Genomic DNA, 22,148 nt, shown 5'->3' with positions numbered 1-22,148 from the left:
TTCTCTGGAGCAGCACCTCATTGCAGAAGTCAACAAACAAGCAGCAAAAGTTTACACACATGGCAAAGCAGCAGACATTCTTCATGTTTATTGGTGTGACAGCCCTGAACCAGATGCACTGAACCTCACACCATGAGCTCCAGCACTGTAACAACTCTGGGATCAGCTTTTCCACCAGAACAAAACCCAGGATGCAGGGAGCAGCAGAGAACTGTCTGAACCCTCTGAGCTCTCTCCAAGTCGAACTGAGCTTTACAGATAAAACCTTCAGTGACTTCAACTCCTCTTTGCAGGCTTGTTTATCATATTCATCAGGCAGCAGCATTGAGAAGGTTTATTTGTATAAAAGAATGAAGCTGCAGGACATCAATCCCCATCCCTATGCAGTTGGGTCGGGGTGCTCAGGATGAAGGTCACTGACAGAGGCACAATGCACACTCCTCTGTCCAAATTTTGGTTTTTTAGGCTGGCTAGGAGGAGAAATTTTCTCACAAAAAGGTTGTGAAGCATTGGAAGAGGCTACCAAGGGAAGTGCTGGAGTCACCATCCCTGGAAGTGTTCCAAGAACACGAGGATGTGGCACCTCAGGCCATGGTTTGGTGGTGCTGATGCTGGCTGGACACTTCTCCATCCCTGGCAGTGCCCAAGGCCAGGTTGGACATTGGGGTTGGAGCTCCTGGGACAGTGGGAGGTGTCCCTGCCATGGCTGGGGTGGCACTGGGTGGGATTTAAGGTTTCTTCCAAACCAAAATATTCGTGATTTATGGAAAACTGGAAGAATTCTGATCAGCTCCTGCATCATCTCCACCTTCATTCTCCCCTTCCACTGCAGTACCTACAAATCTGTGTCAAAATACTTTCTAATTTTGATATTAGGTAGAAAAAAATACGATTTTTTGAAAGGAAACATCAGCCAACCTCTGGAGTTTTCCTAAATAAATAAAACCATAAACACAGCATTTGTAAGTTAACCTCACCAGACTGCTAAATACAGCAAACTGGAAGATTGTCATTTCATTTAAATTTGCAGTAAGCAGCTTTCCCCCTACTATTAGTAAATAATTCAAATATTTATATGTTCTGTTGCTCCTAACACCCCCAAAAACTCCATTGGACATTGGCCTGACATCCAACTCATATCCATGATGATGAAGAGAGAAATAAAAAAAGGCCGAGAAATCTTGAGAATCAACAAGGTTTACAAAAAAAACCCCAAAAAACAAAACAAAACAAACAAAAACAAAACAAAAAAAAAAACAACCACAAAACCAAACAACTGTAGCAAAGCATTTCCATGCTCCATGTCCTCCCAGAAAACATTCTGTGTTTTCCAGAAAAGTCCAGAGAGCAAACCCTGTTTTCCCTTTCAGTATTATGGAGAACTGAATCCTTCCCATCAGAGCCCTATCTCTGATGGATCTCCCCTCCACAGGTTTTTCCATTTCCTTCACTCTGCTTTTACAATATAAACCCACCACACCAATATCAAAATATTAACAATAATCCCCTCTGCATCTGATTTAACAGGGGATTTCCATTAGGCTACAGCATGGAAGTCTCATGATTTTTTTTTTTTTTCTTTTCCCCTCAAATATTTCTGAGAATCAAGGCACAAATAACATATTCAGCTGGCAAATCGAATGTGGCCTCACACATCCTGCAATTGGATTTTTTTTTTTAAACCAAGAGAGTCCTGCATTAATCAGGGACATGTCCCAGTTCCTCCAAGAAAGGAATCTCCTGATCCTTTTCAGATTAACAAAGTGTTAATTGAGCTATGTGTGATGGAAATACAGCCAACAGCAGGAAATTGCATTGCAATTCTTTCCCCTGTTTCTCTTGCCTTCTCTCAGACCCCAAATTGGTCCAATTTCCACCATTTCTAGCCAAGCCACTGCTGCACATTTTGGAAATGCTCTGTTTAGTTCTTCCACAGCACAGAAGTCACTTCTGAGGAAATGAAGAACCCACCCAGGTGTCACAGGAGGTTTTCCTGCTCCCATGCTGGGCCAGGAGGGAACCACAAAATGCCTCCAAACACTAAAACTCACTGCCAGAGGACCCCAAATTGCACCAATCACAGAATTCTAACCCACAAAATCTGAATTTCTGAATGTATTAATGCACTAGAGTCACTACCTGCAGGTGACTCCCTTGGAGGTGTTGATACCACCCCACCAAAAATATGACCTAGCACCACCTTGCTCATTTAATTCCCATTCTTCATCAATTTATCCTAAAAACTTCATCACTTCCCATTCTCCATACATTTATCCTAAAAAAACTTCATCAAAGTCATGATATTTGCATCATCACATGAGCTACAATCCACAAACAGCTGCCCTGTTTTGATGGTGCCACAGAGCATCAGGGACTTGCAAAAAAAAAAAAGCAATTCCTGACATTTGTTGAGTTTGAGGATGATCAAGAAATGCCAGGGGATCTGCTTCTTCATCCTAATTACAGGAAAAAAACAACCAGTCCTGAACTCTTGGAGAGTCCTTCTTTTGAGTATCTCAAACCTGCTTGCTATTGATTCCAGTTTTGAATTAAAATTCAATCAAAGCTTCAAATATTAGATTTAAATTTAAGGGGAATACATCAGTTTGGCAATTTGCTTCTTCATTTCTGCCACCCTTCCTGATGCAGTAAGTCTGCATCCTTCTCCTAACAAAATCCTTATCAAATCCCATCAGCCAAAGCAAAAATCCATCATAACCCAATGGCTGCAAAATAATTTAATGTCAAAAAGCTTCTGCCACTGATGAGGCTGCCCATGCCAGTGAGCCACCCATCCAAGGATTTCACTGAATTACAGCTCTCTCAACATCTCCTTAATAGTTTAAAACTTCCTGTATTTGTTTTACTGGGTTCTGCCTGTTTATTTAAAAGGAAATAATCCATTGTACGTAAAGAATATGGGAAAAGATATTAATAGTAAAGGTAATGTATTTCTGCACATATAGTGCAGGGTGGAGGGTGATTTTCCAACCTTATGGTTCTTGTCTTAGAGGAAAAAGCCATTTTTTAGTGTTTCAAAGCAGAGAAAGACTTAAGGGCTGTGAATAGAAGACAGGATCCATGCAATCAGAACAATCTAAAAATCTACTCCTGTTAATACCTTGATTAATCAGCTACATTTTCACCTTACAAAAGCCACTGTTCTAAGAGAACAAAGAGTTTATGTACTACAAATAATTTTACTGCAGGCAAGAAAGAAGGAAAGAGTTTGTTGGATGTTTCACACCAGAAGTAGTTCAATATATTGGAATATTAATATCACCTTGCTATACTGGAGTACAAGTTAGAGAGAATGAGAAACATTTAATTCTCAGTCTTTCTGCTTATTATGAAATGTCTGATTTCTTTCCAAGCTAAAGAGCTTTCTCTCTTTCTAAGAGCTGCTTTCTCCTCTTTAAAAAAAGTCCAAAGATTTCCAACTAAATAGAATGGTGTGAACTCCAAAGAAATGTGAGGCTGTGGCTGCCCCTGGATCCCTGGCAGTGCCCAAGGCCAGGTTGGACATTGGGGCTGGAGCTCCTGGGACAGTGGGAGGTGTCCCTGCCATGGCAGGGGTAGAATTGGATGAGTTTTAAGGTCCCTTCCAACCCAAACCATTCTGGGATTCTGTGATAAGGATGCCCTGCTCCAAACACACCCCTGAAGGTTTGACAGCTTGTCTGGACACCTGAAGATGTGAGAAAGTTGTCCTGAAAGGCAGGAGGCTCCTTGTCCAAAAAACCAAGGGATGGCTGCTCTCCTCTGCAACCCACTGGGAACTCTGACCAAGAGCCCTCACTACTTAATGGAAAAATCATTTCTGAGCCAGGTAATGCACGATTCCAGTATCACTACACTCACATTTCACTCACAACATCCTCCAAAAACACAGAGAACTGCCAGCCCAAAGAGAGCCAAGTGCCTCACAGGCTTTAAGGCACAAGCTAATTTTTGAGGAAAAGAAGGTGCTGCAGTCATTACTTAAACCCAAGAATAAAGTCTTGAAACAAAACAATCCTCTCAGTGTCTAATCTGATCTATTTCTGTCAATACAACCAGCTAAAAAGTAAAACAACTTTTAAATTTACCTTTTATGTTCTAAACCACAAATCCTTTATACCCTGCAGCAGGTTCCTGTGAACTAAACAACCCCTGACCTGGACACAAGACACCTCTTCCCTGTCCACAATCACTGTCTCTGCTGGGTGTTATTTCTCCTTCCTACAGCATCCAAAACAAACTTTCAGCTTTCCAGAAAAAAAAAAGCACTGGAGATGCAGGTCCATGGAATTCTGTCCTGGCCCCAGGAACAATCAGCACCTCCCCAGCTGAGCCTCTCAAACAAAAGCTGCACTGAAAGCCTGCAGTGCTCTCCTGGTGTCTCACTGCTTCTCTGAGTAAATCTAACCCTGGTTAAGCCAAACCTGAAACTTCAGAGGGTATGAAAACAAAACCTCCTCATTTCCTGGTGCAGGGAGTTTGGAAGGGAAATGTCAGACAGACTGGAAGCAAATCCAGGGTTAGTTTGGGGTGATGCAATTTCTTTACCTTCCAAAGAACTAATCCCATAAAAATGTGAAGGTACAGAATCAAGCTGCATATTCTGAACATATACAAATATACACTGGCATAAACACTCAAAAATCAGTCCCCCTCTTCCCTTATCCAAAGACCCACTTCACACAAACCCCCCGAAAAACCAGGGGGGGAGACGTGTTCACACGGAGCAACATTTGCTTTCTACGGCATTTCAAAAAAGTCTTCGACGAGAGCAAACACGTAATTCTTTATTAAACAATCAGAGACAACAAAAGCAAGTTCCTGTTGTCCCATAGCATTATCCTACTAATCCTCTTTGGATGGCAACCAGAAGCCCCCGAAATGCCAAGCTAGGGAAGTGTCTTTCCAAGCTCTGGTCGCCTCTGGCTCTTTGGCTGCTCCTTCAGTCGCCTGCTTTGGCAGACGGCAGCAATGACAAATTCCCAGCACCCAGGGCTGGCCCTGACTGCTTTATTTTACTGGAAGGGCATTTTCGTTGTAATAAAGTCATTTTAACTCCTCTGCAAGGGGCAGGTGGGTTACTGCTCCTGCATTCCAGGCTCAACAAGTGCAGTTTTCAACTCTATCTGATGCTCCAAAGCTTGGATTGGAGCTGGTGTCAGCAGGTACTTGAACAGCAGACCCCAGTGGCTGTTTAAACAGGAATTCTGATGGATTATTTCCTCTAAAAACAAGTAAACACATCCTGCATCTTTCCCCCAGCTATTACTTACACAGGAAATTTAAATGGGATGAAAGCAGAGCAGCCACGTGGCACTTAAACCATAGATAGCAAAATAAACCATATATACATCAATTAGGATATTGGTATCATGTGATATCAATAGCACAAAACCAAGATTAACACTTCATGATCTCTGACGTGTTTTTCAACCCAAACAATTCTCAGTTTCTACACACACACAGCACAGAAGTAGAATGACATTAACAAGTGTGGTGTTAATTAGTTTTAAAAATTACCCATCGTGGTGGGGACATGGAGTTATTCAGGGCATCTCTTCAAACTAGGGGATGCCAAGAGATATTATAATTAATTAGAATTACACTGGATAAGGAATGGAGCACCAAGAGGAGGGAAAGTGGACAGGACAGTGCCAGATATTCCTGGAATAATCAGATTACGGCATCAAGTTTGTGGGTACCTGCAAATCCCAGCAGGAATCAGCCCAAAAGTCAAAAGTCACATGTCCTGGTGTAACTTCCAAGGGGAGGGGAAGCACATTGTCCCTCTTATCCTACCAAGGACCCACCAAAGGGATTAAATCCCCCAGCTCCTCATTTTTGAAGCTGGAAATCCCATGGCAGAAGATTCAGTCAGAAGCACTACAAAGCAATGTTATATTTTGTTGAGTTGGTCAATATTTTAATATTGTCAGAGGGAATAAACCACTGATTTTTTTATACTTGTAATAGATATTTTTAAAAATAATTAAGGAATTTGCTTTTAAACTATTAAAGAAATAAATACACTAAAAAATCAACAATGAAGAATCTTGTCTCTTAACAATTAGAGGGTCCCCCAAAAAAACTATTTTGTTGTTACTGGGTTAAGTTTCAATAAGTCCCTTTCAACTCAGGATATTCCACAACTCCATAAAATCCCATGCAAAGGAAGAGTCATGGTGCAACAATCTAAATTTTCCACATGTGTTCATCACTTCAAGGATTAAATTTAAGGTATCAGCTCCATATCTAGTTATCAATGTATAATTATAATTCCTTCTGTGCTGTGCCCAGTTCTGGCCCCTAAGGACATGGAGGGGCTGGAGGGTGACCATGGAAAGGAACAGAGCTGGGAAGGGGATGGAGAATTCCTGAGGGAGCTGGGAAGGGGCTCAGCCTGGAGAAAAGGAGGCTCAGGGGGGCCCTTGTGGCTCTGCACAACTCCCTGACAGGAGGGGACAGCCGGGGGGATTTGGGATCTGGGAACAGGGACAGGAGGAGAGGGAGCTCAGGGGGGACAGCAGCAGGAATTTCCCCATGGAAAGGGTGGGCAGGGATTGGAAGTGCCCAGGGAGGGTTGGATCCCCATCCCTGGAGGTGGCACCCAGAGCTCTGTGTCACAAGGTGGGGATCAGGCACAGCTTGGACTCCATGGGCTGGGAGAGCTTTTCCAACCTCACCGATTCTGGGATTTAAGGATCTACTCCTTAAAAACCATCGAGGTGTTTGCTGTAAGAGTGTGTTCACACTTTACCCTTAGAGGTTGTACTTTGAGGCACAGAGAAATACAAAATTCACTGCCCAGATCTGATAGAAATGAACACACAGTGAGTCTGGAGGGCTCAGCTCCTACAGGCTCAGCCTGGATGTAAATACATGGCAACTGCTCCAATACAAGGAAAACAGATGAAACTTTAATCAAATGAGCCTTGTATCAGGTTCAGGGGAACTGAAAATGGGCTAAAAATGAAAAAGAAACTCAGCAGAAGAATGACTTTAATATTGGGTAACATTTCAAGTTTTTATCACCTAAATCCACAAAATTCCTAATCTGCTCCTGCTTGTCTTCTCTGCAGAGCTGGAGTCAGGACCAGCTAAATAAAAGATAATGCAACTAGGCATAACACAATAAAAGATATTACCTTCCCAATGCATTATTGCTGCCAATTATAAGAATCACTTCAACTTAATTTCAAAGGCACAATCACCCTCAACTGTAACAGTCTCTTTTTTAAATTTCAAACAGTATTACATTAAGGCAATAACTCACCTTCCAGCTATAATATCAGTCTCCCTTATTGCAAAAATACATTTCATAAATACTTCTCATCGACAAGTCAAGCTAATTCAGGTTAATTTTATTGTATTTTGGTGCTATCTCACATTTGTGTGCAATTACCTTTATCATTTTATTGCCGTGCCAGAAAGTAATCAGAACAATTATTTGAAAAAGGAGGGGTATAAATTCTAAATCACACTTGCTGGCATTTTTGATAAAATAGCAGCTTTATCTCAGGAAGTGGCAGGGACATGGGATAAATCATGCATCAGTCAAGTGTAGCTGACCCCCAAGTGCATTGCACAATATCAGGAGTGCTTCAAAAGAAACTTTCCTATATAATCCATCATTCTTTATAATACTAAAATAGCTCTACCTGAAGAGTAGGAGCTGGAGAATAATAACAAAATAAATCTAAGCAATATGAACAAAACCATTAATAGTGCTCCTTAAGCTGAAGGAGAGTCAGGAATCTGAGTTGTGTGTGAGGAAAGAATTTCACAGAAATTTTTGAAGTGAGCAGAGCAGCAAAATGGGTGTTAGGAATTCACTAAAACCACAACATACAGGGAAATAAATACACACACAAGAGGTGTTGGTATAAAAATACAAGAGTATATTGTTGACACACACACACATCTGGGTTTTCCTGTAGTTATCCAACCCTGTTCAAGTCAGGGTAAGGGTTTCACTGTTAACAGAGAAAAGCAGCAGGGTTAGTACAAGAATCCATTTACTACCTTCATATTGAACTGCAAGAAATCCAATGAGGAGCAGAAGAACATTTATAGAGTTTTTTAATGAAACACAAAACCTGCCACATTGTCATAAAAACACCAAACCACCCCCCCCCCCCCCCCAAATTCCTAAATATGGAGATGTGCTGAGGTTTGGTCACCCAGAGCCCAGGCACCTTCCAGCCAAACCCAAACCCAAAACTCATCTCTGGCCACTGCAACAACATCAGGGATGTGGTGGGAGGCACAGACAGTGATTATGGAATATTCCCACGTCTGCCTGCTTTCCCAAACCATTTTTCAGCAACCTCCTTAAAAACTGTTCAGCACATTGCAAGGGTGATAATTGATTCCTGCAAATCCACAGCCAGGCACACGCTGGGTGTCACCCCAACGTGGGGCTGTGCAAACTGATCACACACTGAAAACAGCCCGAAAATCACCAATTACATCAACACATAAATATTTAATATGCATCCAGAGCACAGGCAAGTGTCTGCACAGTCCCCACAGCAGAGTTGGAGTGTTCTACCTCAAACCTTCTGTCTTCCCACATATCCAAACTCCCCTAACAGCTCAAGCTGCACCTTTCAACTCCACGTGAGAGTGGGGGAAATGAAAAGGTTAGATAATAAATTATTAGTTTCGTGTCACTTGCCAGCTATATCACACCTAGCCTGCAATGAGAGGGAACCAGGGATTCTCCCTACCAAGCATTTCTCTGCTAAAAGGTGTTTGCAACTGGAAGATGCATAAATGTAACTAAAGAGATGATGGTTCAAAAGAAATAGGTGAGGCAAGAATTTATTTACCTGGATTTCTTCCTCAACCATTCTGTTTTAAGAAACAAAACCGATTTGCTTTTGTAGAAAAGAGGCAAACAACAAAAACCAGCAAAATACTCATTTCCTAAGCCACATGACATTATGTAAAGCAGATTAAAACCACGAGAGATGCCACTATTCAGACATTTAGAGCAGTGACAGAAGTTGCCAACAGGAACAGTTAGGAATGCAGGTGTGATTGTACCAGAAATGTTTTCCTAGGGGAGCATCACTGATGTTACAAAAAATAGGCATTCCACACACAAAAAGGGTATTTGTGTCTTCAAAGTTCATTTCAACTATTTCAGGGAGACAGCTATAGGCTAACAATGCATTGATGCCCTTCTCTCAGCAGAGCAAATTATCTGAATTATTTGGATAAACATCCACATTTCCTCATTTTGCTACCATGTCACTGACCTACACTTCCACCACTGAAGCATCAAGCCACAAAATTAAGCCTGTTTATCAGGGAGGTGCTGATTACTAAGGAAAGGAAACAGCAACCAAACTGAGAGAGCAGCAGCTCTGTCCTGTTATTTATGCTCTGTGGCAGATGGATACGTGCTGGGGAAAGGTCCACTGATGCCTGTTACCAACCATGACAGAGCTACAGAGATTTACAATGCAGCATCAATCTTGTCAACTGGATTCCTAATCCTGACTGCTGGGCACTGGGGAAAAAACAAACTATGTTACGTGAACTCTTTTGTAATGCTGGACTTCCAGTGGACACCTCCATGCAAAGGCATTTCACTGGAAACTTACTTTTGGAACGAGCCTCGATGCCATTGTGGAAGAAAAGGCTTCACCTGGAAAAAAAAAAATAAAAAAAAATTCCCAGTTAGATTGTTAAATGTGAATTCTACAGGGAGAGCTGAATATCCAGAGTCTTCTCCTATAACCAGTTTTTAAACGAGCTCTCCAAGTTTCAGTACACAGAATTTCCAAAGAGAGTTTGTTTTTTCACAAACAACATGGAATTTTAATGTTAAGTCACCCACTTGTCATGAGTCAAACAAAAAAAAAATCAACAGATGGCACGTTGAAGAGCTCTTCCACAACAAGCACTGCACAACTCTAATATCTGGAATAAGAATGCCTCAAAAGATAAAAGTATTAATTGAATAAATTTTTGCAGGCTGTCATGTACTTCTAAGTGACTGAGTAAAATGAAGAGCCTTTTGTGATTTAGGAAATGCCACATTTTAAGGCATGAAAGTGATTTTAAAGCAAGTGATTGTCATATATTCTGGGTTTAAAAGCACAGATTTCACACCACTGAGTACCTAAAACATTTTCACTTCAATTATTATAATTCTAGCCTTTAACATTATTTATATAATTAAAGAACACAACTGGTTCCTTTTTGCTCTCCCCTTGGAAATAAAGGATATTTCCTATTTCTTTGGCATTTAGCTCCCCCCTCTATGTTTTTTTTTTAGTGCCATTCAGCCCAAATTGCTCTGTCTTTGAAAGATGTGATATAAACACTGCATTTTTTAAAATCAAGATTATGTGCCAAAGCTCAGCTTCACAATCCTGACTCACAGCCAGCCTCGATGGGAACTGCTCCACTCAAATCAGGGAACTGTATCCACTTTAGGAATGGTAAATCTCTGAAAAATGAAATTATATGAACATCCCAGGCTTTCCAAGACCTCTCCTTGAAGTCCAAGGCACTGACAGAACACATGGCCACTTCCCAGCCACTTAAAATCAAACAGCAACATTCAATCTTAATATTGCATCTTACTTAAGTGTTTCAAATTAGTATTTTAACTATAGTAACAAGGCAGGCACTGCAAAGAGAACTCACTGCATTTTGAAATGCAGGTCAGGCAGATGAACAATCTAATAGAACTACTTAAAATATCTGTGATAGAGCTAAAAATAAAATAGCAATTTATTTCCATCGTCACTTCAGAGCTGAGTCTTTCAAAGCACGCAGCAAGGCTCAGGTTTTTTTAGATCTTTCTGAAGGGTAAAGCTGAAAGTTTTGCCTCAATAACCAGATTTATCCAGAAGCTCATTTCAAACCCTGGTTGAGCTCCATCTGCCCACCCAGCAAGGCTTTCCTTGGGTGACCAGAACTGGGGTCAAACCAGTCATGGTGGTTAGAACACTTCTGACAGCCAGACAGGGGGAAACCACACAAAACCCTGGCTTTGGAAAGTCCAAACCATCCCTCCAAAATGCACCTCAGCCTAGCAAAGGCTGTCCTGGGGATGGTCAGCACAAGGGCTCTCCTAAGGATGACTTTGAGGGCAAGAAGCCAAAACCTCTTTGGAAGAACAACACACATTGATCAAATCCAGTGCCACCACTGCCATGGTGTGGAGACTGAGACACCAGAACCAAACCTCAAAAAGCTGAAACCTTCATGCCAGCAATGGCTTCACCAGAATGGAATACTCCCTCCTGCATTTGCAGAGTGGGATAAACTGAAGGGACTAAGGAGTAGAATGGAAAAATAAACAGAGTAATTTGGTGACAACCCTCACTAGCTCAGAGCTGCCAGCAAGGACCAGTGACACCCAGCTCCACCTCTCCTGCCTCAGCTTCCCTTGGCCATTCCAGCAAATGTCCCCAAGTTCCCCACAAGCTCTGCTGCCAGCCAGGAGCTGTGCTGAGGGAGCAGGATGCTCCCAGGACACCTGGAAGGGACACAAACCCCTGCAGGTGCTGAACGGTGCAGGAAGCAAACACATCACAGAGCAACCCTGTGAGCATCCCAAACCTCTGCATATGTCAACAGGCCAAAAAGGGGAAGAAAAGTCAGAGGTGACATCAAAAATAGATCCTTGAAGGAAATTCTTCAGCCATGTTCTGCTGCTGATCTAGAACAGAAGTCCTTGGGCTTGGAGATACTTCCCTGCTTTTTTCCCCCCAGGACTGCAGCCTGATGAGTACATGTGACGGCAGTAAGAACTTGGATTAATAAGAAGTATTTTTTCTCACTTCATCAACTTTTAAACACTAAAGGAAGATTCTCCTTGAAGGATAAGTCCTCTGGATCCTCAACAGAACACTCTGGTTCAGCACTACAACTAAAACCCAGCCATTACACCAAGTGACTATACGAACAAAATTCCATATGAAAACATTTAAAGTACATTAGATTTTTGGTCAAGATGAAAGCTTGGAAAAAAAAAAAAACACAAAAAAAAAAACAAACCAGCAATCTATTCTAATTGGGTTCCCATGGTAACTGTACAATTGGGTTTTTCAGTATAACATCCCAAAGGCCCAATGCACACTTGTAAAATATACTTCAAACAGCCGGAATTGTTTTTACATTACAGCACTCCCAGGAAGATCAATTACTATACATCCCCACCCTAACTATTAGTGGCAGGAGATGTTAACACTATTGGCCATATTAACATAAGTCATGTAAAAAACCCCACATATCACCATCATTATATAAAACTAATTACACACTTCAGATTCATCAAACACGTTCCGAGTAATAAACCAATACCAGCCTTGTCACCAGATCATGTTTACTGAACATAAGAAATCAACCCCAAATATATGCCAAAGCATTTTTGCTTCTCATATTGATCCCAAGGATAAACAGAATCAATCATTAATAATTACATTATAAGATGACCCAGAGGGTTAATCATATTCTTAGAAAGTCTCGCTGTGGAATCAAATACAATGGCACAAAAAGGCAACTGAAAAGCATTTAAATCCAGAGCCAGGTGCATTAACAATAATATAAAATAAAGTACATTAAACTCATGCAATCAGTGAAAATAGTATTACTGGTATGTTTTGAAAACATAATAAAACAAGCATTTTTTACTTTCCTGGCAGGGTGGGCAGGGCTGGCACAGGGTGCCCAGATTTGCTGTGGCTGCCCCTGGATCCCTGGCAGTGCCCAAGGCCAGGCTGGCCAGGGCTTGGCACAGCCTGGTTTAGTGGAAGGTGTGGGAACAGATGTTCTTTAAGGTCCCTTCCTATCCAAACCATTCTGGGATTCTGTGATTTATTTTAAAAGTTTGTTTCAGCTGAAGCACTTTGCCGTGTTGGACCTCAATTTCACCTTCCTAAAGCACAACCCTGGCCATAGACCCAGATTTTACTTCCATCCCACTGCCTAAACCTCCAAGTTAGAAGGGAATGATGATCCAGGCCCACTGAGCTGGATTCAAAATCAATTATTCCTTTATATTTCAGGAAAAAATAAACCAAACCAAAACAAGAAACCCCAAACCAACAACTGTGGCCAGCTTGAATAAACTCCATCAACTCGAAATCTGCGTATTTCATCAAGTCAGCCAAGAACCAGGGGCATTTCTGGTGTCAGCAGGGGACTGTGAAAGAGATTTCCCTTTTCCCACACCCTTCCCACTACACCTCTGCTCATGCTCACACCCAGCAGAGCACAGTGCAGGGAATTTGGAGTTGTTTTTCCAGGACAGGGGTGACAGCAGAAGTGTCCTGTCCCCAGCAGCAGCCCAGGCTGCCAAGGCAGGCTCGTGCTGCCCATGTAGTGCCACATGCTGAACACTCATCTATCTGCTGGCTTTGTGATGTGAAACAGAAAAATTCATCTTTTAACAGGGCCTTAAGTATACTTTAGGTGTTTATTAAAAAGTGTAACTAATTAACAGACCTTCTGCACACTTGAATGTACAAACAAGCCAAGATAAGAGCATTGTTTGCCTTGTGCTGATGGATCTAAAGCACTCAGATAATTTCAGTATTCCTGATGATGATTATGCAGCAGCAGCACTAATTCTTGCTATCTGCTAATGCAGGGTTACCTGGAGGGACCTAAATCTGCACGTGGAGCACAGAGAGGGCAGGATTCACACAACAAAACAGCTCTGACTCCTGTGGGCTCTGCTAATGTATATCTATAAAATCCTGATTGCATGAATCTGCACTAAAAAGGGGGCATTTGTATAAAAATGAAAAGTTAAAATGCATCCATCAGATCAAAACTCAAATGATTATTTATTCCCTGCTGCCAAGCTGCTCGAGACTCCAGGCCATTGGTCAATGCTGCTATTTTAATATTTAACTCCTATTTCACTCAAAAAGCAGAGAAGAAGTCAGAACCTTTGTTTTAATGAACTCCCCTCGTCTCCTTTGCAATTAAAAGTGACTTGTTCAGGTATTTTTAATAATCTTCAGAATCTCTGCTGCATCAGGGAGAATTTCAGCTGCATGTCCAAGTTTTACAGGTGACTTGAAAAGATACCTGAAATTATCTTTACCATTTAATTTTGTCCAGTATAAATTGATACTTCTGACAGCCACCAGGACATGGCAATTTAGCTCTGCAAATATAAAATAGCAAATAAGGAAACAACACAAAAAAGGATTAACAAAAAGCATCAAAACAGTGACATATTCTAAGTAACTTTTACAATTAACCAATTTCATTAAAATCCAAACCCACACAAGCTTTATTGGCATTCAATAGATTTTAAGCAGTTGCCTGGACCATAAGCAGCTCAGTTTTAAAACTGCATTTTGCATTTATGAAGAATACTTGAGCACAGGTTTGGTTTTGTAGTTTGGTTGTTCCTCCAGTTGTGTGTTAAACTTCGTGCTGGCCCCAGCACACCTGTGCTGGGTGATATGTCAGAAATACTAAATTCAACAGGGTTTTTTCCTCTCATTTAGGAGGATTTTACCCATTATACCTTCAGATAAATTAACACAATTACCAGTCAGTAACATTCCCAACTAACAGCAGAGGGAGGGAATTCAGGTCTGGAATTCTGCTGTAAGGACACTGAGCCTTTCCCATTTTAATTACAGCATTAATGAAGTCAAAGCTCCCAAACCCACCCCAAACACATGCTAGAACCCGCCACTACCTACAAGATTCCAAACCTCCCGAAATTAAAACTTTCTCCTCCATTCTCCCATCAGTTACATTCTCCTCACCAGTCCAGACATCTTATGAACACTGGGTAAACGAGAGAATTGCACAATCCGTCAATAAAATAAACGTATTTTCAACTCCTGTCCAGATGACTCAAGTTGTCAGTAAAAACTGCCACCAGCGCTGTGCTTGCAGAAAAATGTCCATAAATGCATTATTGCGACTGGCAGATCGATGTCCATAATAAAAACAAATAGAGTTAACAAGTGCTGGCTCCTCCGAGTTATGCCACGTCTGGGATGTGTATCCAGCTTCCCTGACAACTTGTGGGAACGGGCAGTGCCAGCTCTACAAGCAGGGAGCATCCTGAGGCAGGAAATCTCTGCAGGGTTAGAGGCAATATTAATGCCTGCAGAGGGGATTTACAAGTTTCACACGTTGAGAATTTGATGTGGGAACTGAGCTCCTGCTCAAAAGGCTGAACTCCTGCCCCATGATCAAGCTGGGAAGGAATTGTTCCCTGGCAGGGTGGGCAGGGCTGGCACAGGGTGTCCAGATTTGCTGTGGCTGCCCCTGGATCCCTGGCAGTGCCCAAGGCCAGGTTGGACATTGGGGTTGGAGCTCCTGGGACAGTGGGAGGTGTCCCTGCCATGGCAGGGGTGGCACTGGGTGGACTTTAAGGTCACTTCCAACCCAAACCATTCTCTGATATTGTTCTGTGAACTATGAAATAACAACTCACAGGCAGAAAGGCTTTTTCCTTCAGGAATTAAGTGTAATTTAGGTCAGTTGTATCCCAGGCAGAATATCTGACTGGTCTGGAGGCTGCTGTTCAGTTTTGACACCCCAACAGACCTGGACCTCCCATTTGTTCCTATGAAACTCTTCCAGGACCAACACCTGAATAACCACCCTGCAGCCCCCAGAGGTGAGGATGCCCCCAGAGGTGGAGAATAAGGAAATCACACACTGCCACACCAGCCAGCACCCTGAGGGTTAATTCACAAGCACCAGCTGTTCCCAGTCCTCCAAAATTCTTATTGCATAGGAAAAAAAACACTACAAAAGCAGCCATCCATGTCTTTGACATGCTCTCCTTTGGATTTTTGGCATTACTGCTTTTTCTAGATGTTTCCCCTGTCACCAGCAAGTTTAACCAGAGCTGTTCAGGTGCACCCTTTCCACCTTACCCACACTTCCCAAAACAAACTTCCTGCTTTTCCTGCACAAGCCTTTAACTCAGCCATTCAGGGCAACCCCAGGAACCCTCCCAAAGGGCAGCAGCTTCTCCTCCAGGCCCTGATCCCCTCAGTGATGCCATGAACTCATCCTCTACATAGGTGAAGCATTAAACAGAGGTGACAAGTTAATTACAGAGTTATCAAGAGGTAAAGCAGCCACGGTAACACGAGCTGCTCTCTAACTACAACAGTTTCCTGTAGAGCTTCTGTTCACTTGCTGGAGTAATTGGTGCAATGAACTTGTCATGGGCCAGAATGCAAATAGGAATTGCTAAAACCACCTCAGCTCACACGGCCACATTTTTTTCCTGCTGAAATTTGAAGTTTTTGGTAGAACTGTCTGTATCTGGAACCTTTCTGTTAGAAAACGAGGCAAAGAAAACTTTTACTATGAAAAGATTATGTCACAGGCTGACAACATTCACAAGAAAATGATGGTTTTAGACATTTCCTGCATTGAAGGGGTGGGTTTTGCCCCAGAAAGAATAAGCCCACATCCCCAACTTTAGTCCCCAGTGCATCAGGGAGACAGGCAGTGCTTGGAGGCCAAAACCTTCAGCAGGTTTACAAGGGAACTCTGTCATTCCAACACACTCCTCCAGATGATGACCCTTGGGGTGAGCACAAGCCTGGACACAAAATGCAGCTGAGAAATGACTGTCACAGCATCTGTGTAATGTCTTGGTATATAAAACTGAGATTTTTCCAAGTGGAACACTGCAGATACTGCATCTCATCATTCAATAATAGCCCCACTCCACAAAAATAAGATACACATCACCAAATATAATGTTTATTTGGGAGGGGCAAATAAATTAAACAGTTCTTTACATTTACCATGCCTTAAAAGCTGCATGCAGTTACATTATGGCAATTATTTCAAAACACCTGCAGAGCTTGGCTTTTACATCAGTGCTGAAAGGACATTTCTACCTTAATATTAATTTGCTGTGCATTAGAGAATGGGTCAAGGTGGGAGGGACCACAGCGGGTCACGCTGTCCCAGCAGCGCCATCCCCGAGCACATGGCACAGCACGGCACTCAGACACTTCTGGAATATTCCCAGCGAGGGAAACCCTAAAACCACTGTGGGCAAAGCTTTTTGGACGATATTTCTGGTGCAGTTTATCTGCTCGGAGCCCATCCAGCAGCAATGCCGCTCACCCACCCCTCCACTGCAGCATCCCCAGGATGCGCCCGGGAATGCTCCAGGGAGAGAACCGGCCCTTCCCTGAGCAATTATTTTACTGCAGATTCACGGAAACCTGCTGCGATCCCAGCCTGCTGCCATCCATCCATCCATCCATCCATCCCCTCCCATCACTATTCCAAGGAAAACCAGGATGTTTTTGTGCCCCGCAGCCCCAAACCCGGCGGGTTTGCGCTGCCCCGGCTGCGCGGGCTCGGGGAGCGGGGCTGAGCATCCCCCGCTGCCTGGCTCTCATCCCACCCGCCTGCCCACCCTCCCTGCCTCTCCCTGTCAGTCCTGGCGGTCTCTGGCTGTCCCTGGATGTCCCCGGCAGTCCCTGGATGTCCCCGGCAGTCGCACACCTGCCCTCAAGCCGGGGATGGCCGCGGCCGCTCCGCACAGGCCGCGCTGCCGGGGCGGGGCTGGGGCCGCCCGGAAGCCGCAGCCGGGCGGGGAGGGGAAGAGGCAGAGCCGGAGAGTTCCAGGCAGAACCCGGAGAGTTCCAGGCAGAACCGGGGGAGTTCCAGGTGGCTCCTGGAGGGCTCTGGGCAGGGCCTGGCCCCGCTCCCCGCTCGTGTGGCCGCGGCCGAGCCGGAGCGTCAGCACCGGTTGGGGCTGCGGGCCCGGCCGCACGCGTGGGAAAAACGCAGAGTTGTGTAAAAATCAGCCCAAAAAAACAGCGATGGATGATTGTGACACGGCTGGGGGTGCGCAGCTGGAGGGGAGAAGGCTCCAGGGACAGCTCAGAGCCCCTTGCAGTGCCTAAAGATTCTCCATCAGAGCTGGACTTGAGATAAGGGATGGAGGGACAGGACACACAGAGCGCCTTTAAACTGGATGGGAAAGTGGAGAAAAAATGATTCCCTGTGAAAATGCTGAGAACCTGGCACAGGGTGCCCAGATTTGCTGTGGCTGCCCCTGGATCCCTGGCAGTGCCCAAGGCCAGGTTGGACATTGGGACAGTGGGAGGTGTCCCTGCCATGGCAGGGGTGGCACTGGGGAGGATTTGGGATCCCTTCCCACTCAAACCAATCTGGAATTCGGTGTTTGCAAAGTTACGGATAAGGTGGGAACAGGGCATTAGGAGCTGAGTGTAGAAGGAGAAGCATTTGATAAATAAAATTCCTAGAAGGAGACGTGGAGGAGATAAAAGTGAGTGAAATGCCAGAGGAAAGTGAACTTGCAGTGAGGTTTATTTGAAGTAATAAAACTCTGAAGAACAGGATACGAAATGCCAGTAAAGTTTGCAGCAAGTAACCACTAATTTTCAAGCTGAAGAATCTTTCAGAGTCTCAATCTGAGTTACGTCAGCAAAAATTTTATGAGTTTCTCTATATGATTCAGAAACTATTACAAGATGAAGAATCCATGTGGGAAGGATCAGAACAATATTTAAAAAGTCATTGCAGAGTTCAGAGAATCGTGTTTTCTTTGTAGGGAAAATTTATAAATAAATAAATACAGAACTAACAGCATTGAGGTAGGGCTTGTGTGTTAAATCTGATTCTGAAAGAAATACAAAATAAATACAAAATATGGTAGAAAATGCAGAAGGTTCCTCAATACAATTGAAAATAGTCTTACTGGAGCAACTGACATTTACTGATGAGAAAATGAAGCTTTTCCCTAGTTCTAATGAAGCTTGGATTAATGATCAATTAAACGGTGCTGTCTGCATGTCCATACAAAGGCCATGGCTTATGGGAGGTTGATCCTCTCTCTAAATAAAAAAAAAAATCAAGCTCTTTACTGGATGGGATAGCTTAGAAATAGTTATTCTAAACTGGCTGGAATATTCTCTCTGTCCTGATATCCTTGTCAGAAAAGTAGCCAGTTCCTGAAACTTTATTATAAGTGGAAACCTCCCCAAAATACATATTAATCTTCTCTGCCTCCTCTCCCAAGGTGATCTCCTTATTGCCTGGAGCATGAAAATTGATTATCTTTAATATGATTTTAGTTTGCATTATAACAGGCTTGAATAGGGAATGTAAAATACCCAGACTTTCTTAAATCCTACCATCTTGGGCTTTGGCAGTGGCTCCACAAGTTGTGTGTTTGCACTATAAAGGAAAGTTTCTCTGTGCTATTTCAAACTTTGCTGCATTGGAACTTGATGAAGTGTCATGTATTCCTGTTTATAAATGAGGTGGAAAAGGTGCTTCTGACCAGTGTTCACTCTGCCCTCAAAATTATGAAAATCTTATTCAAATCTCTGACCCTTCTGCCAGCCAAATTTGGATCTTTGTCACTTCAAGTATCATTTCAACCACTGAACTTTTGAATTTCCACTCCTTTAGTGATAATGCTTTGTTAGATGTGTCTAATTTTCTCCCTGGAAGAATTCCAGCACTCAGTGATGACACATCCAGTCTAGTTCACTAGTACTAAAGCTTGTGAATCAATTTCCATAACATAATCCTGTAAGAAGGTGCAACATTTCTAAAACCCTTTTCAAGTCATGTCCAATATCTTTGTTTTTCATTCCAGGCATTTTCTCTCCGTTTTTATTTTACTTAAGTCTGTTGCTTACAAGGCATTGCATTTCCTTTCAGTTCTTTACTTTATTTGTTATTAATTGCTCATTGAATGTGGCATTTTCAGGGACAGGATGGTATTTCCCAGGACTGGAACATCTGTCTGCTGTTGTCTTCCAGCACCAGCACGTGAATTTGTATCCAAGTAAACCAAGGCTTAAACCAACACATGAACTTTGCAGTCAAAGATTGTGATGGGGTGGGATGGAAAAACTGAAAAGGAAGGGTTTTATTAAATGCTTTGAGATGTCAATTCACAACTGTTTGAGCCTGGATTAAATTCCTTGTTAAGGACTAACCTCTGGAAGTGTCTCCTTTCTGTAACATCTGCTCTGGAGGAGAGACTTGGGCATGGAGCTGGAAGGACCCTCTCACCAGGCAGAGAGACAAACAGATGGAGCCTGGGGAAGATGCAGGATTGAAGATCACTTTCTGTGATTTGGACCTCACTTGGAGATCCTTAATTTCCCCCCAGAGAAAACTGTCAGATTGGAGCAGAGACATAAAATATTTCTGCCTTTGTGTGTATGTGCCTTACTGAGTCAGAGCCTGGCCTGGAGCATTTCCTCTGCTCCTCCGGCCTCTCTTCAGCTGCACAGAGCCCCAGCAATGGCACCTGGTGGGAGTTCACTTCAACCACTAAATAAGGCTTGCCTTTCACAGTTAAAATCACCAGGAAAAAATAATAATAATAAAAAAAAAAAAAAAAATGAAAGCAGGCTGAATGAAACCAGAAACTGTGGTTTCGTTTGCCAAGACGTTCGTGTTTTCTCAACAGCAGGGATGTGTCCTGCAAATTTAAATCTGGAAATATTCCTGTCCATGCAGAGCTGGGCACATTTTGTGCTTTAATTGGCCCTGAAGGAGAGTGTGTGTGTGTGTGTGTGAAAACACTCTGAGTCTGGTTTCTTAACAGGATTTTAATAACAGAAGTAATCTCCTATACGAAACTTTTGTTTGCAGCATACTGGGAGCTGCTCTCTGTGTTTGAATTGATGTGAAATGCTGGGAAGCACCTGGGACACTGGGAATCTCTGGGAACTGAAGCTTGATGGGTGTATGAGGGCAAGGAGTTAAATTTTGGTGGCTTGGGTTGTGATCTGTATGTAAGAAAAGAGGTCCAAGGGTTGTTCTGAAGATGTGTCATTTTCTGGGGCTCACCCTTCAGTCTGGGTCAGAGCCTCCATAATTCTTTAAATTCAAGGGAATTCAGGTAAAAATCTGTACATTTTAACTTGCCATCATCTTTGAAATATTTTGTTATCCTCACTAATAAATCTTGTTCCTCTCCCTCTTCCCCCAAGATATTCTCCAAACGTATTTGATACCACTTTTGATGTGGAAGCACAGAGTCATCTCTACTGAAAAAAAAAACCAAAGAGTGAAGTAGGAGTGAGGATATATTGAGCAGGAATACAAGTGGTTCCTGTGCTGGGAGAGGAAGGAAATTGGGTGGCTCGAGGTGTAGAATTACTGGTAAGTTAAGAAAATGTATTTTAGTAGGCAAAGCATTTTCAGTACTTATGAAGAAGCTTGGGATTGGGAGAAATATGATTTCCTGTAATCAAGGTGCTGGGAGTTGTTTGCCAGCCACTAATGCCTTTAGGGAAATCTCATAGCAAAGAGTGTAAATGAAAGGGATATTAGCAGAGATTGGCTTCATTTTCTTTAGGGCAAAACTGTAAAAAGTTATGGTGTTTCATATGCCCTACTTCAGGTGCTTTAGTTATCTCCTGGCTGCTCTATTCCAGAAGTTGTTGGAAAATGTTTTGACAAATATTGGTGAAGCTAACCCGGTATAAATTTTATCTGTTGTGGTACAGAGAAATTTGTGTGGTAAAAAAGCTTATAAATGTTAAATAAGAGGAATTTTGGGTCAATAAGACCACTGATAAATCTCCTGTTAAATTAAGTGTGCCTGGAGTCCTATATTTAGTGGAGCTATTGCCAAATTCCAGCAAGGCTCAAGCATTTCCAATAATTATTACAGCAAAATTTACAGCATGTATTTTTTTCCTATTGACATATTAAGCATATTTGCAAGAGAACACATCCTTCAGGGAGCTGGGTGGTTGTAGCCTGGGTAGAGATGTGCCCAACCTCGTAGTCACTGTCAATTATTTGAGAAATTACAGAACCATTGAGGGGTTTGTGTGGGAAGGGACTTTAAAGATCAACCAGTGCCACCCCTGCCATGGCAGGGACACCTCCCACTGTCCCAGGTGCTCCAAGCCCAATGTCCAACCTGGCCTTGGGCACTGCCAGAGATCCAGGGGCAGCCACAGCAAATCTGGGCACCCTGTGCCAGCCCTGCCCACCCTGCCAGGGAACAATTCCTGCCCAAAATCCCATCTAACCCTGCCCTCCTCCTTCCATATTCCCCTTATCCTATCTCTGCATTTCTTGTGAAAACATTCCTATTAATTGATTTTATTTTGGATGTGGTTTCCTCTGTCCATTCCTCCCTGTGCCATGGGCAGGTGAGG

At 42.9% G+C, this 22,148-nt stretch overlaps 1 protein-coding gene across 3 annotated transcripts in view; it reads right to left on the bottom strand.

The window, feature by feature from the left end:
• The window catches only part of MGMT (O-6-methylguanine-DNA methyltransferase), a 137,541-nt gene extending 119,993 nt beyond the window's left edge, over positions 1 to 17,548 (bottom strand). For 2 of the 3 annotated variants that reach the window (XM_088169465.1, XM_088169466.1), the window contains exons 1-2: positions 14,078 to 17,376; positions 9,612 to 9,655 (exon numbers count right to left, since the gene is read on the bottom strand). In XM_088169465.1, coding sequence (XP_088025591.1) covers positions 9,612 to 9,655; positions 14,078 to 14,279 — 246 coding nt within the window. In that variant the 5' untranslated portion in view covers positions 14,280 to 17,376. Of the gene's footprint in view, positions 1 to 9,611; positions 9,656 to 14,077; positions 17,377 to 17,487 lie in introns of those variants that run through there. The other variant, XM_014879613.2, reaches the window with a different exon arrangement.
• Between the last annotated feature and the right edge of the window lie 4,600 nt (positions 17,549 to 22,148).

This window comes from Sturnus vulgaris, chromosome 8 (genome assembly GCF_052056855.1).
Source record: "Sturnus vulgaris isolate bStuVul1 chromosome 8, bStuVul1.hap1, whole genome shotgun sequence".
Classification (NCBI taxonomy): Eukaryota; Metazoa; Chordata; class Aves; order Passeriformes; family Sturnidae; genus Sturnus; species Sturnus vulgaris.
This window is presented reverse-complemented; position numbering and strand designations above follow the sequence as displayed.